The 17167-nt window shown below is 37.9% G+C and overlaps 8 protein-coding genes across 8 annotated transcripts; 4 read left to right on the plus strand and 4 right to left on the minus strand. All coding sequences in view use genetic code 12, as the record gives it.

Annotated features, from left to right (window-relative positions):
* Nucleotides 1–218: 218 nt before the first annotated feature.
* Nucleotides 219–2171, minus strand: MEA1 (Mea1p; the record flags this gene model as incomplete). The annotated part of the gene is made up of 1 exon (XM_049326957.1): nucleotides 219–2171. One exon carries the CDS (start codon nucleotides 2169–2171, stop codon nucleotides 219–221), a length of 1953 nt encoding a protein of 650 aa, XP_049181894.1.
* Nucleotides 2172–2593: 422 nt separating this feature from the next.
* KGF56_000992 (RNA-binding protein) lies at nucleotides 2594–4683 on the minus strand (the record flags this gene model as incomplete). Its single annotated transcript, XM_049326958.1, has 2 exons — nucleotides 2594–2952; nucleotides 4392–4683. The coding sequence occupies 2 exons, from the start codon at nucleotides 4681–4683 to the stop codon at nucleotides 2594–2596; spliced, it is 651 nt and encodes a 216-aa protein (XP_049181895.1).
* Nucleotides 4684–6237: 1554 nt separating this feature from the next.
* Nucleotides 6238–7104, plus strand: KGF56_000993 (prohibitin subunit; the record flags this gene model as incomplete). The annotated part of the gene is made up of 1 exon (XM_049326959.1): nucleotides 6238–7104. The coding sequence occupies one exon, from the start codon at nucleotides 6238–6240 to the stop codon at nucleotides 7102–7104; it is 867 nt and encodes a 288-aa protein (XP_049181896.1).
* A 109-nt stretch (nucleotides 7105–7213) lies between these two features.
* On the minus strand, nucleotides 7214–8791 carry KGF56_000994 (aminopeptidase; the record flags this gene model as incomplete). Its single annotated transcript, XM_049326960.1, has 1 exon — nucleotides 7214–8791. The coding sequence occupies one exon, from the start codon at nucleotides 8789–8791 to the stop codon at nucleotides 7214–7216; it is 1578 nt and encodes a 525-aa protein (XP_049181897.1).
* A 221-nt stretch (nucleotides 8792–9012) lies between these two features.
* ULP1 (Ulp1p) lies at nucleotides 9013–10134 on the plus strand (the record flags this gene model as incomplete). Its single annotated transcript, XM_049326961.1, has 1 exon — nucleotides 9013–10134. One exon carries the CDS (start codon nucleotides 9013–9015, stop codon nucleotides 10132–10134), a length of 1122 nt encoding a protein of 373 aa, XP_049181898.1.
* A 50-nt stretch (nucleotides 10135–10184) lies between these two features.
* On the minus strand, nucleotides 10185–11702 carry KGF56_000996 (uncharacterized protein; the record flags this gene model as incomplete). The annotated part of the gene is made up of 1 exon (XM_049326962.1): nucleotides 10185–11702. The coding sequence occupies one exon, from the start codon at nucleotides 11700–11702 to the stop codon at nucleotides 10185–10187; it is 1518 nt and encodes a 505-aa protein (XP_049181899.1).
* A 1079-nt stretch (nucleotides 11703–12781) lies between these two features.
* On the plus strand, nucleotides 12782–13537 carry PRE9 (proteasome core particle subunit alpha 3; the record flags this gene model as incomplete). The annotated part of the gene is made up of 1 exon (XM_049326963.1): nucleotides 12782–13537. One exon carries the CDS (start codon nucleotides 12782–12784, stop codon nucleotides 13535–13537), a length of 756 nt encoding a protein of 251 aa, XP_049181900.1.
* Nucleotides 13538–15134: 1597 nt separating this feature from the next.
* KGF56_000998 (uncharacterized protein) lies at nucleotides 15135–17081 on the plus strand (the record flags this gene model as incomplete). The annotated part of the gene is made up of 1 exon (XM_049326964.1): nucleotides 15135–17081. One exon carries the CDS (start codon nucleotides 15135–15137, stop codon nucleotides 17079–17081), a length of 1947 nt encoding a protein of 648 aa, XP_049181901.1.
* Nucleotides 17082–17167: the final 86 nt, after the last annotated feature.

The raw sequence follows: 17167 nt of genomic DNA on the forward strand, positions 1-17167 counted from the left end.
TGTACTTGTATATAGGTAATAGCTTTCCCTCCTCCCCCCTCCTTACCCTATCTCGCTTTGCTCGATAGTGGAGCAATACTGATTAGCTTGTTATAACACTATCGAGCAAAGCGAGATAGTGTCGCTCGATGGTGTCGCTCGATGGTGTCGCTCGATGGTGTTGCTCGATGGTGTTGCTCGATGGTGTTGCTCGATGGTGTTGCTCGATAGTGGAATGTTTACCCATTGACCAAATCATCGAAAGCAATCTCATAAACAAGGTTGGAGGATATAAATTTGTCAAGACACCATCCACACAAGAAATTGTCCTGTAATTCCTGTAAAATCATAATTACATTAGACTTGATTTGATCATCGTGATTGAATAAATTTATCAATAAAAGCTCAATTCCTTTGTTCTTATCAAATATTGTCAAGTTGCCCCCATGTGCCGAAGAGCTTTGCAAACTTGTTGAGCTACTTGGTGGTATCAAATAAGTCACTAGTAAGAAAATCTCCAAAGATTTACCACTGATAAGGAATTTCAACATATTGAACCAAATCTCTCGTTCATTGATCTTATTGTTGCCAATAATTGAAACATTGCTTAAACTTTGCAAGTGATAATGAAGATCAATCATCAAGTTTAGTTCATTTGATAAATTCGGTAAAAAAAGATTATAAACTAATTTCTCTTCATACAACAAGTCTTGGAATTTTTTGGAAATCAACTGGTAACACGATATTTCAAGTAGTTTAGTGGTATCACTGGTCCAGAAATATCCTATACCATCAAGCAACAATATCAAATCGTTTTTATTTGGTGACAAACTATTATTAAAATTCTTTGAACTTAACAAGATTCGTATAATTTCATTAATGTGCCTTCTAAAGATTAATTGAATTGTTGTTAAATCATCGTTATAGGTAAAAAGGGACAACTGTAAGTTGGACAAGAATCTGGCATCTTCGGTAATAATCGAGTTTTTAAACTCAATATCCCCCACTCCAGAACCAGTATCGATGTTTGGGCTAATTATCAATTCGTTTGAGTCCAAGTCATATAGCAATTCCCACAATTTATTGTTATTCTTGAAAAATGGATTTATTGTACCAGCAATAAAACTGTCACATTTCTCAAGCAAGTCGATTTTGGAAACATCGATTATGGGGAAAATATTATAGTTTGTAAGAATCCCACTTAAAATCCCTCCGCCTGTTACTATCTTCAAAATCAATAAAAGGTGATCAATTATATATCCAGCGCTATTTTCATAACTTAACAATAGAATCTTTTTCCCCGTTAGTATAGCATTGATTAATATAATTATAGGCGGCGTTTGCAATCCGTAAATGGTCAACTCGTTATTCAACACAGTGCCTGTCAATTTGCAATTCATAATATTGATCAAATTCGGCTTAAAGTTTAAATCTGTTGGGTTGAAATAATCGCCAATAGTGTCCGGCAAGTTCAATAATGGAACCCGTATTGGAATCTTCATAGAATTGAAATTTATTATTGAGTTAAAACTCAAATCTTTTCTAAGAAATAAATCTTTATTCAAGCTTTGATTCTTACCGATCCCCAATATTTTATTTCGGAAACTTTCATCATGGTATATCTTATCATGTATAGGTAAGTCCAAAATACTAGTGAGCAAAATCTTTTTGACAATGTTAATTTCATTATCAGGTGAACCACCACCACCACCATCACCACCACCACCACTAGTGACTTGATGGCTTATTTGGAAATCCTTTTCATTGATATCATGATACAACTCTTTGATTATCTCGAAATCGTTATTCTCAAAATACAAGTCCAAGCAAATCAAAAGCAAAGGCTTAAAGCTCTTGAAAAACGGTAGTTTAGTAATTATAGAAACACTCTTAATCTGGGCTCCTCTTTTAAACTCATCTTTTTGCAAATTGGAAACAATGGTATACAAAAAGTATGGCTCGCTTTGACAAGTATCCTTGTCAAACTTGTACTGAAACTCCCCATCCTTGTTCCGATATAGCAAAAACAACGTATAATCCTCACTTCGCTTATGAATTTGGTCGGGCAACATCAACTCGGGAAGAAAATAGAGATTTTTCAAACCAGGAATCTCATTCGGGTACTGGTAAACCAATAATGGACCCTTGTCTATATGAAATTCCGCCGTCACTATATAACTCAAGTTCTCCATATCGTATAACTAGTAATAATAAACCCCCAAACAACCAAAAACACCGTCAACTAAAGCAATGGACCAAATACTTCAAGTAAATCCTAATCTTTCTTCTTACAATGTAAACGTCTCTAGTATATTTTTTCAGTTCCTTTACTTGAAAAAAATATCGCGAGGCTTCGAAGAGAATCAAAATTTCAAAACCACCAACAGGTCACCTCGACAACATCGAAAGTAGTTCCATTTGATAACGCCGAAAGTCCATGTTGCTCACTTCAGTAACACAAGATTCAATTAAAAAATACAATTTGATATATATACATATATATATATATATAGAAAAACACAACTAAAAAAAAAAGATACTGGTAAAAAGCAATGAAGCTTTTTTTGGAAAAGCAGTAGATTCCTATGAAAGAAAAAGAAAAGGATAATAAGCTTTAATTCTCAAAATAATCAGCCATTTCCTGATCCAATTCTTCAACAGTCTTTTTCTTGTTGGGCTTTTTGGAGTTCTTCTTAGCACCCACAGCATTCTTCTTCTTGGCCAAAACCTTCTTTGCAGCAACAACTTTAGTCTTTTCAACAGGTTTAGCGGCAATTCTAGCTGCTAACGGTTTCTTGGAAGTATCAATAATCAACTCTAATCTCAATTTGCCAGCACCGCCATCGATTGAAGCTCCATTATACTTTTCAACAGCTAATGCTGCATTCTTATTAGATTTGAATATAACAGTAGCATAACCTTTGAACTGGCCTTTTTCGTTATAGCTCATATCCACCTTGTTAACTCCACCAACTTGTGATTGAAAAAATTCCTAAAAATGTTAGTCCTCTATATCTTTTTACACACGGAGAAGATGAATGGAAATGAAAAAAAAAAGAAAAAAGTGCAAAGAAATATCAAAGTGAATATCCAAGACGGTGATGGATAACAGTAGCTGCCACCGACACTATCGACCGACACTAGCTTCCACAGACACTATCGAGCAGAGCGAGATAGTGGAGCACAGTAGTTGTCACCAACACTATCGACCGACACTAGCTTCCACAGACACTATCTCGCTTCGCTCGATAGTGGAGCACGGTAGTTGTCACCGACACTATCTCGCTTCGCTCGATAGCGGAGCACAGTAGCTGCCCATCTTTATCCTAAAGGGCTCGTGTAGTGGTTTTCCTGAACCAGAGTGGTATTTGCTCAACTTGAGTGGTATTTTTCCTGAACCAGAGAGGAATTTGCTCAACTTGAGTGGTATTTGCTCAGCTTGAGTGGTATTTGCAATGCGTATGCCACAATAAAGTGGATTTTTATGACTCAACAAGCTTGGTCAAGAACCTCCCCCCCTGGGTAATTGAATAAAAAAACAACAACAATCAAACAAAACATCAGCCTCAGACGTGTATGGGCGTTCCGCTCACAAACTCAATTGGAACAAAACACCAGTTTTACCACAAGGGAAGGGGGCAAACAAACAAATCTCTTGCCTTGTCATCAATTAAACCCGTGTGTAACAACGATGGATATTCATGTATGTAAGACGGGGTATTCATCCATACGTGTATAGGAGAATATTGTCCAGAAAATTCATCAGGCCCAGATGATGGAATAAGGAAGAAAGAAAAAAAAATCAAACCTCAAGCTTAAACAAAATACCCACCGACATACACATATGCAATATCCACTCATGCTCACACATATACCAAATTCAACTCTTCAAGTCTCTATGGTGGTCATGAAAAAAAAATTCAAGACACAACGAGATCGAGTTGTGAGAATCAAGTTATGCTCGGCTTATCGAGTCTCGCTTGATCCTCTTCAAAGCCAAAAAAAGAAAAACATGAAAATGAGATTGAATGTTGGAACCAGCCAACAACAAACACACACCCACACCCACAAAGAAAAGTTTAGTGCATCACAAGTCATGTTTTTCAAGCTTTGTCAGTAGATCTAAAAGAAAGTTTGAGTTTTGGTTCTAAAATGGTGAAATTAGAAATCCACATCAAAACAAAACCAACTCTAGTAAAAACCACCACACACTTTTCCACTTTTTTTCTTCTTCTTTCGAATCGATCCACAAATCTGAATAATCAACTGATATCTCACCATATAGAAATGATGAGGCTTGCACATTCCACATTCCACAGTCTCATAGCCAGAGACACATCCTCTCTCTCAGAGTCAGAGACACATCCTCTCTCTCTCTCTCTCTCTCTCTCTCTTTTTCTTCCTTCAAAAACATACCCTAACGTTATCAAGTTTCAAATCCTTAGGTAATCCCGAAACATTCACTTTTGTAGCATAGCTCAAGTCTATAGCAGGAACAACAACAGCAGCAGATGCAGATTTTGGTGCGTTTGGTCTATTAAACGAAACTGAAGCTGGCTTTCTAGATTTGTTACCGACTAATTTCTTGCCAACTTTATTTTGAGAACCTTTAGCACCAAGCTTAGCACCAGGTCTTCTTGACTTGAAAGTCTTTTTACTAGATGAAATAATATCATCCAAAGATTTATCTAAAGCGGCGGACATGATTGAAGTAACAGTAACAGTAACACTTGAATAGAAATAAAAGTATTGACTATATGGTTCAAGTTGAAAGAAAAAGTGGCGTTGAATGATCTTTTTTTTTTTCAAAATGCTGGCTTTGCATTGGTGCACGACTCGTTAGAAATGCCACTATAGGATGAAGTTGTAAGAAGGAGTTGTAGGATGAGTTGTAGGGATGAGTTGTAGGGATGAGTTGTAGGGATGAGTTGTAGGATGAGTTGTGAGAGTTGTAAGAGTTGTAAGAGTTGTAAGAGTCGTAAGAGTTGTAAGAAGAAGTTGTAAGAGGAAGTTGTAAGAAGAAGTTGTAAGAGAAGTGGTAGGAGTTGTAAGAAAAGATGTAAGAAGAAGTGGTAAGAGAAGTTGTAAGAGTTGTAAGAGTTGAGAGTAGTAAGGGTGGTAGGAGTTGTAAGAAAAGTTGCAAGAAGAAGTGGTAGAAAAAAGTGGTGGGATGAGTTGTAAGATGAGTTGTAAGATGAGTTGTAAGATGAGTTGTAAGATGAGTTGTAAGATGAGTTGTAAGATGAGTTGTAAGATGAGTTGTAAGATGAGTTGTAAGAAGGAGTTGTAGGATGAGTTGTAAGAAGGAGTTGTAGGATGAGTTGTAGGAGTTGTAGGATGAGTTGTAGGAGTTGAGAGTTGTAAGAGTGATAGGAGTTGTAAGAGTTGTAAGAAGAAGTGGTAAGAAGAAGTGGTAAGAAATAATGGTAAGAAGCAGTGGTAAAAAGAAGTGGTAAGAAGGAGTTGTAGGGATGAGTTGTAAGAAGAAGTTATAGAAAAAAGTGGTGGGATGAGTTATAGGATGAGTTGTAGGATGAGTTGTAGGAGTTGTAGGATGAGTTGTAGGATGAGTTGTAAAAGTTGAGAGTAGTAAGAGTGATAGAAGTTGTAAGAGGAAGCGGTAAGAAGAAGTAGTAAGAAAAGTTGTAGGATGGGTTGTAAGATGAGTTGTAAGAGTCGAGAGTTGTAAGAAAAAGTGGTAGGAAAAAGTGGTAAGAAGAAGTTATGAGATGAGTTGTAAGAAAAGTTGTAAGAAGAAGTTGTAGGATGAATTGTAAGAGCTGTAAGAGTTGTAAGAGCTGTAAGAGCTGTAAGAGCTGTAAGAGTTGTAAGAGTTGTAGGAGTTGTAGTCAATGCTGCTCCACTATCGAGCAGCACTTTGTAGCTTGTTCTGACCAGCTATCACATTATCTCTGGCTCCGCTATATCACCTCTCTTTCTGACCAGCTTCCCTTCCACCATCGAGCAGAGCGAGATAGTGTTGATAGTATGGCCACAAAGTGATCTCGCTTTGCTCGATAGTATCGATAGTGTTGATAGTATGGCTTCAAAGTGTTTCTCCACCATCTCGCTTCGCTCGATGGTGTCGATGGTGTCGATAGTGTCGATAGTGTCCATTTGGTAGCGCCTTTATACGCGCACTGGAAACGGCAAGCATAAAATTTTCATCACCATATACCATTATATATATTCCATTATATATATATTCCATTATATATATATACCGGTGAGTTGGTTTTACACAAATAGTTGGGGTCAATGTCGCATAGAATTGCTGATATAATTTCCAAGATTGCCTTGCCAGCAGGTGTAGCATTTGCTATTGGCCAATCGTCGATGTACGATGTTCCTGGTGGCAGAAAAGCAATATTGTTTGATCGTTTAAAAGGTATTGAACAAAAAGTTATTGGTGAAGGAACGCATTTTCTTGTGCCCTGGTTACAGAAGGCAATTATATTTGATGTACGAATCAAGCCAAAAGTTATAACAACAACTACAGGCTCGAAAGATTTGCAGAATGTGTCAATCACATTGCGTGTTTTAACAAGACCTGATGTGACCAGATTGCCTACTATCTACCAAACCTTGGGCTTGGATTACGATGAAAGGGTCTTGCCGGCTATTGGAAATGAGATTTTGAAATCTATTGTGGCGCAATTCGACGCAGCGGAACTAATTACTCAAAGAGAAGTCGTATCAGCTAGAATAAGACAAGAATTATCAAGAAGAGCTAAGGAGTTCAACATTGAGTTGGAAGATGTCTCCATTACTCACATGACATTTGGTCGTGAGTTTACAAAAGCGGTGGAGCAGAAACAGATTGCCCAGCAAGATGCAGAGAGATCAAAATACTTAGTTGAGAAGGCAGAACAAGAAAAGAAGGCAAGTATTATTAGGGCTGAGGGTGAAGCTGAATCAGCAGACGTGGTTTCCAAGGCATTGGCTAAAGCCGGTGATGGGTTGTTGATGATTAGAAGATTGGAAGCTTCAAAGGATATTGCAAATACTTTGGCCGGATCTCCTAATGTTACGTACTTGCCAAGTAATGGTGGTGGTGGTGGTAGTGGCAAAGAAGGAGGCTCGGACGGTGCATCGAATTCACTATTATTGAATATAGGTCGTTGAAAATAACTGCAAATAGGTAAAATATGTACATTTTGAAAGAGACATTAAAGAAAAAGGTGCCCTTCTTTTTCTTTTTGTCCTTTCATTCTCTAAATAAAAAAGATTTTCATCAAATATCCAAGACAACCAATTCGGCATCTATACCAGGGGTTGAGACTCCATTTCGAATCAACGATTCAATATCAGCAATTTCTTTAACACATCCGCTTGATAAATTGATTATTTCATCACTGGTTTTACCCACTACAATATCATCCTCAACTCTAACTCCAATTCCTTGGAAATGTTTGGGCCAACTGCTATTTTCTGGAATGTATAATCCAGGTTCGATTGTGATGACGTTTCCTTCCACAAATCTTTCATTGCGCGAAACTGATGGCACATCATGCAAGTCTAATCCAAGATGATGTCCAATAAAATGTGGGTACAAAACCCGTATATCTTGATATGTCACATTTTGAAACCCCGTAATGTTCTGAAGCTCTTTTCTCAAGCATCTAACGGAGAATTCATGAATGTCGTGAAATGAATAATTTGATCCCTCATGGCAAAGATCTATACAGCTCCTATTTGTGTTCAAGACGGCTTGGTATATATCTCTTTGCGGCTCACTGAACCCCTTGGAGGAATTGGGCCAAGCTCGAGATATATCCGAACAATACCCACCTAGTTTCCCACCTGCATCAACAGACACCAATTCATCTTGGTAAAGCAAATCATCGTTCCTTGTATAGTGGATCGTTAATGCATTTGGACCACTGGCAACTACTGGAATATAAGCTTGTTTGTCGCAACCCCCCTTCACAAACTGGTACTCCAAATATTTTGCAAGGGTCTTTTCGGTTTGTATAGGGCTCTCTGAAGCTACTTTCCCCATTGCCTTGTTGAACGCCCTACTCGAAATCTGCCCGGCTGCATGCATTACTTCTATTTCTGCACATGACTTCACGCTACGTAAACGATCAATCACCTTCCTTAATGGGTTTATCGATTTCCCTGACTTTAAAATAATATCATTCAACATCATTGAATCATTACCTTTCCCGCCACCAAAATCAAAAAACAGTTTAAACAAAGATTCCGTAGCCGGTTTTGCTTGATACTTGCTGTCGTAGAAAATAGTGTTGTTTCTCGATATCAAAGACTTGATATAGCTCGCGGCTTTGCTCACATCCTCAACGTTATCAGCATTGAAAAACTCACAAGCTCCTTCTAAACCTGTTTTCGAACCTTCCCACTGTTCACGCAGCGGGTTTTTAGGCGGTACAAGCAAATGTAGTGCCACATCCTCATCACGACCATGACTGCCCTTTTTCTCCAAAACCATCACTGTATCTGGCTCTAACCAGCCAGTGAGGTAATACAAATCGTTATCCTGTTGGAAATCATAAAACACGCTCCCGGAACTAAATTTTGTGGTATTGCCTACAATAATTGCAAGCGACTTATCTGGTAATTGTGCTGCTAGTTTCAACCTCCGCTGAAAATACTCAATTGCCGAGATTCCGGGAGTGAGATTCCCTGGTGTTGGTAAAATGTGATTCCGAGTTTCATAACTTGGTTGACCGAGTTTAACATCAGTTTTCGGTCGCGTTTTCAACGTGATAAACCTTCGAAAACAAGTCCTGGTATACGCGCTCAAATTCTTCATACCTAACCCCCTGTAATTCGTCCCTAGTCTACTCATATGGAGGTGCCTCGTGCCCTTATCGTAATAACAAACCTGTTACTTCCTGGGCCTTTTTTTTTTCACGTTTTTTTTTTTCACTGCGGCTCGATTGCAAAATTTCCATCAAGGAACATCAGCGTTTAAATTGGAGGCTGATATGATTATCACGAAACCACTGTTGTTGTTGTTGCTGCTGTTGTTGTTATAGGAGACCACGCGGAACTTGGTTGAAAGTGCTAATGACCCTTATTGAATGGAAAGAGCATAAAGGTTTTTGTCTTTCGCATGATGAGCCGGCGGTAGGAGAAAGTGAGCGCGAGCGATTTATCACCAATGGTTTAGCGTGTTTACCATGGGATGCGTACACGCCTGACCTTGCCAATGGAGGCAGCGAGCTTATGGGCATTGGAGGCGAAGTAGCTACGTTGAGTATGCCGTGCAACAAAAAATTAAGCAAACTGGAAAAACGGGAGTTGCGACAACTGAAGAAGATCAATGCTCAAAAGAAACGACAAATGAAGCGCCAGGTTGAGCTCGACAAGTATGGGGACGAAGTTGAAGCAAGTTTCAAACCATATTTGGCCAAGCAAGAAATAAAGCATATTTATACAAACGTCATTTTGCACACAACAGATACGGGAAAGAATTTTCTTTCTAAAGGAGAAGATTTCAAAGTTCTTCAGTATCACTCAATTGCATTATATAAATCAGATCTAGAGCATTTACTCCCCGGAGAATGGCTAAATGATAACGATATTTCTTTTGTTTATGAGCTTATTATACAACTATTTATCAAGCTGGATCAATGTCGAGATTTTGCAAACCAAATACAACTTCTTTTCCCGAGTTTAGTCCAGCTTTTACAGCATTTCCCAGCCGACGATATCGAGAATCTTTTACCTATGGACGATTTGATCAAGCTGAGGTTTCTTTTTTTACCAATTAGTTTTATTGATAAACCCAGCGTGGAGATCGATATGGAAGATGCCAACAATGGAGACCATTGGGCTTTGGGTGTACTATCTCTCTTGGATAATAAATTGTTTGTGTATGATTCAATGAAGGTTGACAATGACATAAATGGGGATACGCAATTGCAAGCACTATGCAAAAGATTGGAAAGCTGTTCAAAATTGGTCAAGGGCAAAATCAAGGTGGTACACATGAATTGTGACCAACAGAAGAACTTTGATGACTGTGGAGTGTTTGTCATTATGTTTACGTGTTATTTTATAGGCCAATTCCTATTCCATGATGAGATATCAATGGACATAGGTAAAGTACAATTCAACCCGTTAGATGCTAGGTTGTATATTATGAAGCTAATTGCAAAATTGACAAATAGAAGCAATGGCAAATAGAAGCAATGGCAATAGAAGCAATGGCAAATAGAAGCAATGGCATTTTACTTTCAACTGTAGAATTTTTCAAGTAACAGGTTAGTCATTAATGTAGCTAGCGAGTCACCTTGTAAGTTGTGACTAATTCGATCTATATCCTCTTGTAAGGAAACAAGTTCAACTTGAGAATTGGAAGCAGACGTGGCATTGTTGTAAAAAACCTGCTCACTCGCCAAATACCCGATTCCAACCTGGCCTAATCCAAGAGCTGATATGACTCCAATTAAATGATTCGACACCTCATTTAGTTCCAGCTCATTCTTCTTCTTCAAATCATACCCCATTAAACTCAACATTTTCAACCGAGGAATTGCTCTAGTGCTTGATAAAATGGATAGAAACGTTTTCAAGTCAATAATCAATTTGATATAGTCAACAAAAGAACTCGAGTTGCTGGAAAATTTGGATGTTGAAATTGGAAAATTGTATTCCAAATAAGAGACAAGTAAATGCACGAGATTTGTATCCTCAAACACATGCTTAACCTGGTGAAAATCACCGTTACTAAGTGGTTTCATAAGTTGGTTGTATAATTTAAACTCGATTTTATTAGGGTCTTCATAGTAAAGCTCGAGTAGATTGTCATTCTCATTATCCAACAAGCTCAACGTATTGAATGGTTTGACAAATATCAAAACCATGCCAAACATGACCAAAAGATTGCATTTGATTAAAGATGTATCAGATACCAAATACTGCAACGGCTCCTTTTGCAAAATGAACAAGTCCAAAAACTCTTTATAAAACTCAATAAACTCAAATTGTTTAAAAAAAAGACTTAAACGAAGGAACCGAATAATCCAAAAATACCTTGTTTCATCATCATTTTCCTCAAACAAGGATTCATTCTTCTTTTGGTACATTAGGACTTGATTATAGATCCTGTCCATCGGTTTGAACGAGGAACTCGAGTATAGCAATTTATCGCCTTCTTTGACATAGACGCCTGATGCAATTGTATACTTGTTGTCGTCCAAGGGAAACCAGATCAAACTAAACAAGTTACCAATATATTTCAAGAATAGATACTCAATAAACCTGTTATCAAGAAACTGTTGTCTTACTTTTGGCTGAGTCGAGAATTCCACTATTGAAGCAAATTTGTCAAGTAAACTTAATGCTTCTTGGTACTCTGTTTGTATTATTCGAATAATGACACCTTTTCTCACCTTTACAAATAGCTCTTGAGCTTGTTCTGGTTTCAATGCGCTGTTTGTTTTGGCGAATATCAATTTCATCTCCTCGAGCAAGTTTGTGATATAGACATTAGCTTTCTGTTTTATACTCATTGCCCATTGACTATTATAAATTGTAATATCAACATTCTCAGCAGCGGCCAAATAGGCTAATAATGTGGTATAAGAAGGATGTAGCGTTTGATACTGTTCCATCAAAGCCAAACATTCAATGGCCATCCCAATGAGCAGCTCTCTATTGTCATCATTACTATTTATACTTGCAAGTTTATTAAACGTATAGGCAATCTGATTGATTGCAATAAACTTGATATCAAAAGTTGACTCTGCCATAAGGGGCATAAAGGGAAACCAAACAACGTAAAACCAAGGAAAAGAAAGCAGCTGGTAACAAGGAAAGCAGCTGGTATACAAGGAAAGCAGCTGGTATACAAGGAAAGCAGCTGGTAACAAGGAAAGCAGCTGGTATACAAGGAAAAGCAGATTATCCAAGGAAAAGTAGGTTATACAAAAAAAAAACTTTGGAGATGATATATATTTACGCTTGGTAGAGCAGCAACAATACACACCATACCCACACTTGGTACCCATACTGGTTACCCAATTTTCTTTTTTCTCTTGATGGTTTTACCCCCCCACTTAGAGTATAATTGAGCTGGTCAGATATGAAGATGCAATATCGTATAATATTTGCACAATCGACCAAGTTAGCGGAATCCAGCAACTCATAGCTAAACTTCCAGCTTGATATATAGCAGCTAAAATGATCCCAATTATAGCACCACCAATAAGTCCCTTAATCAAACCAACAAACACATAAAATACCACTATAAAAATACAAGCAACAATCTTTGACCCTTTAAGGGGAAAATTATGTCGATAGTAATTTATTATACTACTTGCTGCAGAAACAAGTCCCACACAAAAATATAACGAGCCCGATAATAACAATGACCAATACACCGTAAACCTCCAAACATCCCATGAATAATACAAAAACGAATTTAAATAGGCTGGTCGAGTAGCTCCAATTGGCCAAAATAGCGATGGATACTCGGGTGTCGTATAACCTATCGGTATATCACTTGAGCTGATAAATACCGACATCTACAAAAACGCATCGTCTATATAACCTATCCTACCACTTCAAGAGTATAATTTCCTTACCTCAACAAGTTACAGTGGCAACCCTTTTCGTAGTCTGTTGGTGGCAACCCTTTTCGTAGTTGGTGATGTTTTTTTTTCCCTCCTTACCTTCTATATAGCATTTTGTCGTAGATTTATTTTTCACGACACTCACAACACGACACACTCTTCCACTATGAAACTTTTTTTTCATCAAATAGAGCCACCAATTGTTATTGCCACTGCCATATAGACCCATTGGATTAGGTTAGTTTGTACTTTTTGCTATGTCCAGGAGATACGATTCGAGAACGACAATCTTTTCTCCCGAAGGAAGGTTGTATCAAGTTGAATATGCACAAGAAGCGATATCGATGGCAGGTACCGCGATAGGTATAGTAACGAGCCAAGGGGTGATATTAGCGTGTGAAAAAAAGGTTACGTCGAAGTTGTTGGATGACGATGGTAGTGCTGAGAAATTGTACATTATCAATGACCAAATGATATGTGCAGTTGCCGGGATGACTGCTGATGCATCCATATTGGTGAATAATGCGCGTGTACAAGCACAGCAATATCTCAAGACGTATTCTGAGGAGATTCCGTGTGAGATGTTGATTAAGAGGGTGGCAAATATAATGCAGGGGTATACTCAGCATGGAGGGTTGAGACCGTTTGGTGTTAGTTTTTTATATGCCGGATTTGATGACCGATTTGAGTTCCAGTTGTATACATCGAATCCATCGGGGAATTTCAGCGGGTGGAAAGCAACGAGCATTGGGGCTAATAACTCGGCAGCACAAACGTTATTGAAGAAGGATTACAAGGAAGAGATGACATTGAGAGAAGGTTGCGAATTGGCGATTAAGGTATTGTCTAAAACCATGGATGCTTCTAATTTGAATAGTGAGAAGTTGGAGTTTGCCACATTGAGCTTGGATAAGGAGGGGAAAGTTTTGCAGAAGATATGGAGTAACGAGAATATTGAGGAATTGATAAAAGCTAGTGGAGTTTTGAATGATAAAAGTAACGATGACGAATAGAGCGACACTATCGAGCAGAGCGAGATAGTGTTGTAACAAGCTACTGAGTGTTATAGTGGACAAATTTGACCTACACTATCGAGCAGAGCGAGATAGTGGAGCACATTGACTACTTTCAAACCTCAATACTATCGAGCAGAGCGAGATAGTGGAGCAGCATTTAGCACCTTGTTATAACCACGAAAGCCAATATTAGCTTACTAGTTGTATATGATGTTAAGTACTTACTATAGATTCGACACTATCGAGCAGAGCGAGATAGTGGACAACACTGACCAACACTGACATACACTATCGAGCAGAGCGAGATAGTGGAGCACTGACTACTCTCAAACCTCGACAATATCGAGCAGAGCGAGATAGTGGTGCACAGTAGCTGTCACCTGCGCTATCGGTCCTATCTATGCTATCGAGCAAAGCGAGATAGTGGAGCACAGTAGCTGTCACCGACACTATCGACACTATCTCGCTCTGCTCGATAGTGTAGTTGTGTCGGGAAAAAGAATACCAAAAAAGAGCAAAAAACTGATAAAATTGTTAATGATAGACTATCTAAAATTTTAAGCAATTTTGTTCCCAAATTGGCACAACTACTATTTTGGGAACTTTTTACAAAAAAACAAATTTACAACGGTCAAATCAAAAAAAGAGGTAAAAACAAAAAAAAATGTACTTGTTTTTCGATTTCCAATGCGCGAAAAACTATTACCCCAAGAACTTAAGAAAGCGCAATCTTACCCGATTTCGAATAGAGGTTCTAGACAATAGCATGAGCTCACTTTAGTATTTGAATGGTTCCTATCGACACTATCGAGTGACACTATCGAGTGACACTATCGAGTGACACTATCGAGCGGAGCGAGATAGTGGAGCAACACTTTGTAGCTTGTTACAACTCTATCGCCGACACTATTGAGCAGAGCGAGATACTATCGATAGTGTCGATAGTGTCTACTAAGTGTTGAACTACTATCTCGTTCTGCTCGATAGTGTCGATAGTGCCGATAGTGTCTACTAAGTGTTGCACCACTATCTCGCTCTGCTCGATAGTGTCGATAGTGTCACAGCGATGCTTCAGTCTTTAACCTTTATTGTATGTCTATTCTTTAAAAATTTTTTCTACGCATAAATGTATTTGAATGAAAAGTAATTGAAATATCAGTTACTTTGACAGCTCCACTATCGAGCAGAGCAAGTCAGTATTACTAGTCAGTGTCACTAGTCAGTGTCACTAGTCAGTGTCACTAGTCAGTGTCACTAGTCAGTATCACTAATCAGTATGTCAGTGCTGCTCCACTATCTCGCTTCGCTCGATGGTAGTGTCACTAGTCAGTATCACTAGTCGGTGCTGCTCCACTATCTCGCTTCGCTCGATAGTGTCGCTCGATGTTGCCAGATGCACCACAATTTATGCGGCACTTTTCTTACCCAAATACGGTTATTATATCCGACACCGCAACTGGTGCGGCGTTTCAATTTTCTTTGAATTTTCCGTCAAAATTTCCTTGCTCCTTCAACACCATCACCTCCACCACTTGAAACCTTTTACCAGCACCTTTACGGCGTCTTCTTTCTTGTTATCAAGTGAAGGTTCATAATGGATATTGTGCTGTTGGGTCTCACTCCCAACTCTTCACGGTCCAAGAAGATTCTCAAGGTGATAAACAACAATAATCGTATATCGCTTGCTATAAGGAAACAAATTGAGAAATTGAATTCAGATATAAAGACATTCTTAGCAACGAGATACCAGCAGCAAGAGCAGCAGCAAGAGCAGCAGCAGAAATCCAAGGAGAGCGAGCAATTACAGAAGACGTTTCAAGATTTTTACATTTTGCTTGACTTTGAAAATTTTAATTTCGAAAAAACATGTAATGTTGATTTGGACAAGTTACGGTCAATCTATATCAAAGCCGCTGAGATAAAAATAAGTGATAAGGACAATAAGGTGTTGCTTGATTTGATGACTGAGTATATGGTTCTCATATTGAGTTTAAAGATATCCAATTCATTGATTTATAAAACATTGATCTTGAAAAACCAACAGGTTTATTGGGAGACTATATATAATTCGATATTGAACAAGTTGGTTTATTTTGTTCAGACCTTGCCTCTTAGGATATATGGATTTACCACTGCCATTTTCCAAAAGACCAACCAGAAAGTATCTGCTACTTTTCAAGAATCATCATCATCAGCAGCAACTACTACACCCATGTGGCGTAGGATTAAACATTTTACTATCGCAATGGCAAAATCAATGGTTCGTTCAATCAAAACGGTTTTCATCGAAGTTAATCCCGCAATCACCTTGTTTTCCAAAACGCAAATATCAGTCTTTTCTTCCGTAAAGTGGTATATCACATCGATTATTAAAGCACCTATTACGATAATTAATAAGGAGATTAAACTCAAATTGAAAACTATCAAGTTTGAAATGAGTCAGAATACCGACAAACTTGACCAGATTATTAAAGGCGATGTACTGAATTATCTTCCTACCTTGGTGACTATCTTCAATATAGATCACGATGAAGGTGATATAAGTAAAAGAATTCTCCAATCAATAGATTCAATATCTACATTCGACAAGGTTCAGTACAACTCGACTTCGAGACCACTGGTACTAACCCGATACTGGCCTATAATTGTCCTTTTCATTCGATACGTACCTGGCCAATCCGTGTCTTTGTATAACAACCGACAAGAGATTTACCACTGGATACAATATAATGGAATAGAGCCAATTCAAGGATTTTTCGTCAATTGGGTAGTGAAACCAATGAATGAAATGTTGAATATTTTAAGACGTGATAGCGGAGTCACTATAATGACTCGTGATTCTCTTGAGTCCGATTTTGACTCATTGGAAAAGATGATTTGGGAATTTGCTCAGGATAATAATATCGATACAACGCCCCAACGTGTTGCATCTGATGTCAAAAATGGAGACTTGAGATTGATCATGTCTCAGTATGAACAAGAGATTAGAAAACCTATAAAGTATATTATTTCCGGCTCATTGTTAAGACTAGTATTGATTCAAGTGCAAAAGGGAAAAGTCGACGGTGCAGTAGCCATCAATGGTATTGATAAATTACTAAAAAGCCAACAATTGGTGTTTGGAATAGTTTCCATGAGTCCTTCTTTATTCATTTTGTATCAAGTTTATCAATACTTCACCAGTGACAACCATAAGCCAATAATGGTTAATGGGAAACAATTAAATATCGTTTGTTTGAAATGTTTGAACAACATTGAAAACTTATTGATTATGTTGCAGAGCAATAAGGTAGTAGATGCTAAATGTGAAGAGGGGGAGAAACAACAGCATCATGATATCATAAGTAGAGAGCTGTACGAAGGTGAATTATTGATTGAAATTATCAACTTGATAATTAGCTCTGAACCAATTATTCCAAAGCAATTACATAGTGATTGGGTTAAAGATTTAAATGAGTTAAATAACAGCGGATATGACTTGGAGACAAAATTGCGTTTGGTTAATCGCATTTGGAACATGTATGGATCATATTTTAAATAAAGTTGAAGAGAATGTACCGTTGCGTTCTATAATATTAATACCTACAAAATATATCTATACAAATAAATAAATATTCTTTGATAAAA

The sequence above is a fragment of the Candida oxycetoniae genome (genome assembly GCF_023343755.2).
Source record: "Candida oxycetoniae strain CBS 10844 chromosome Unknown scaffold4, whole genome shotgun sequence".
Taxonomy (NCBI): Eukaryota; Fungi; Ascomycota; class Pichiomycetes; order Serinales; family Debaryomycetaceae; genus Lodderomyces; species Lodderomyces oxycetoniae.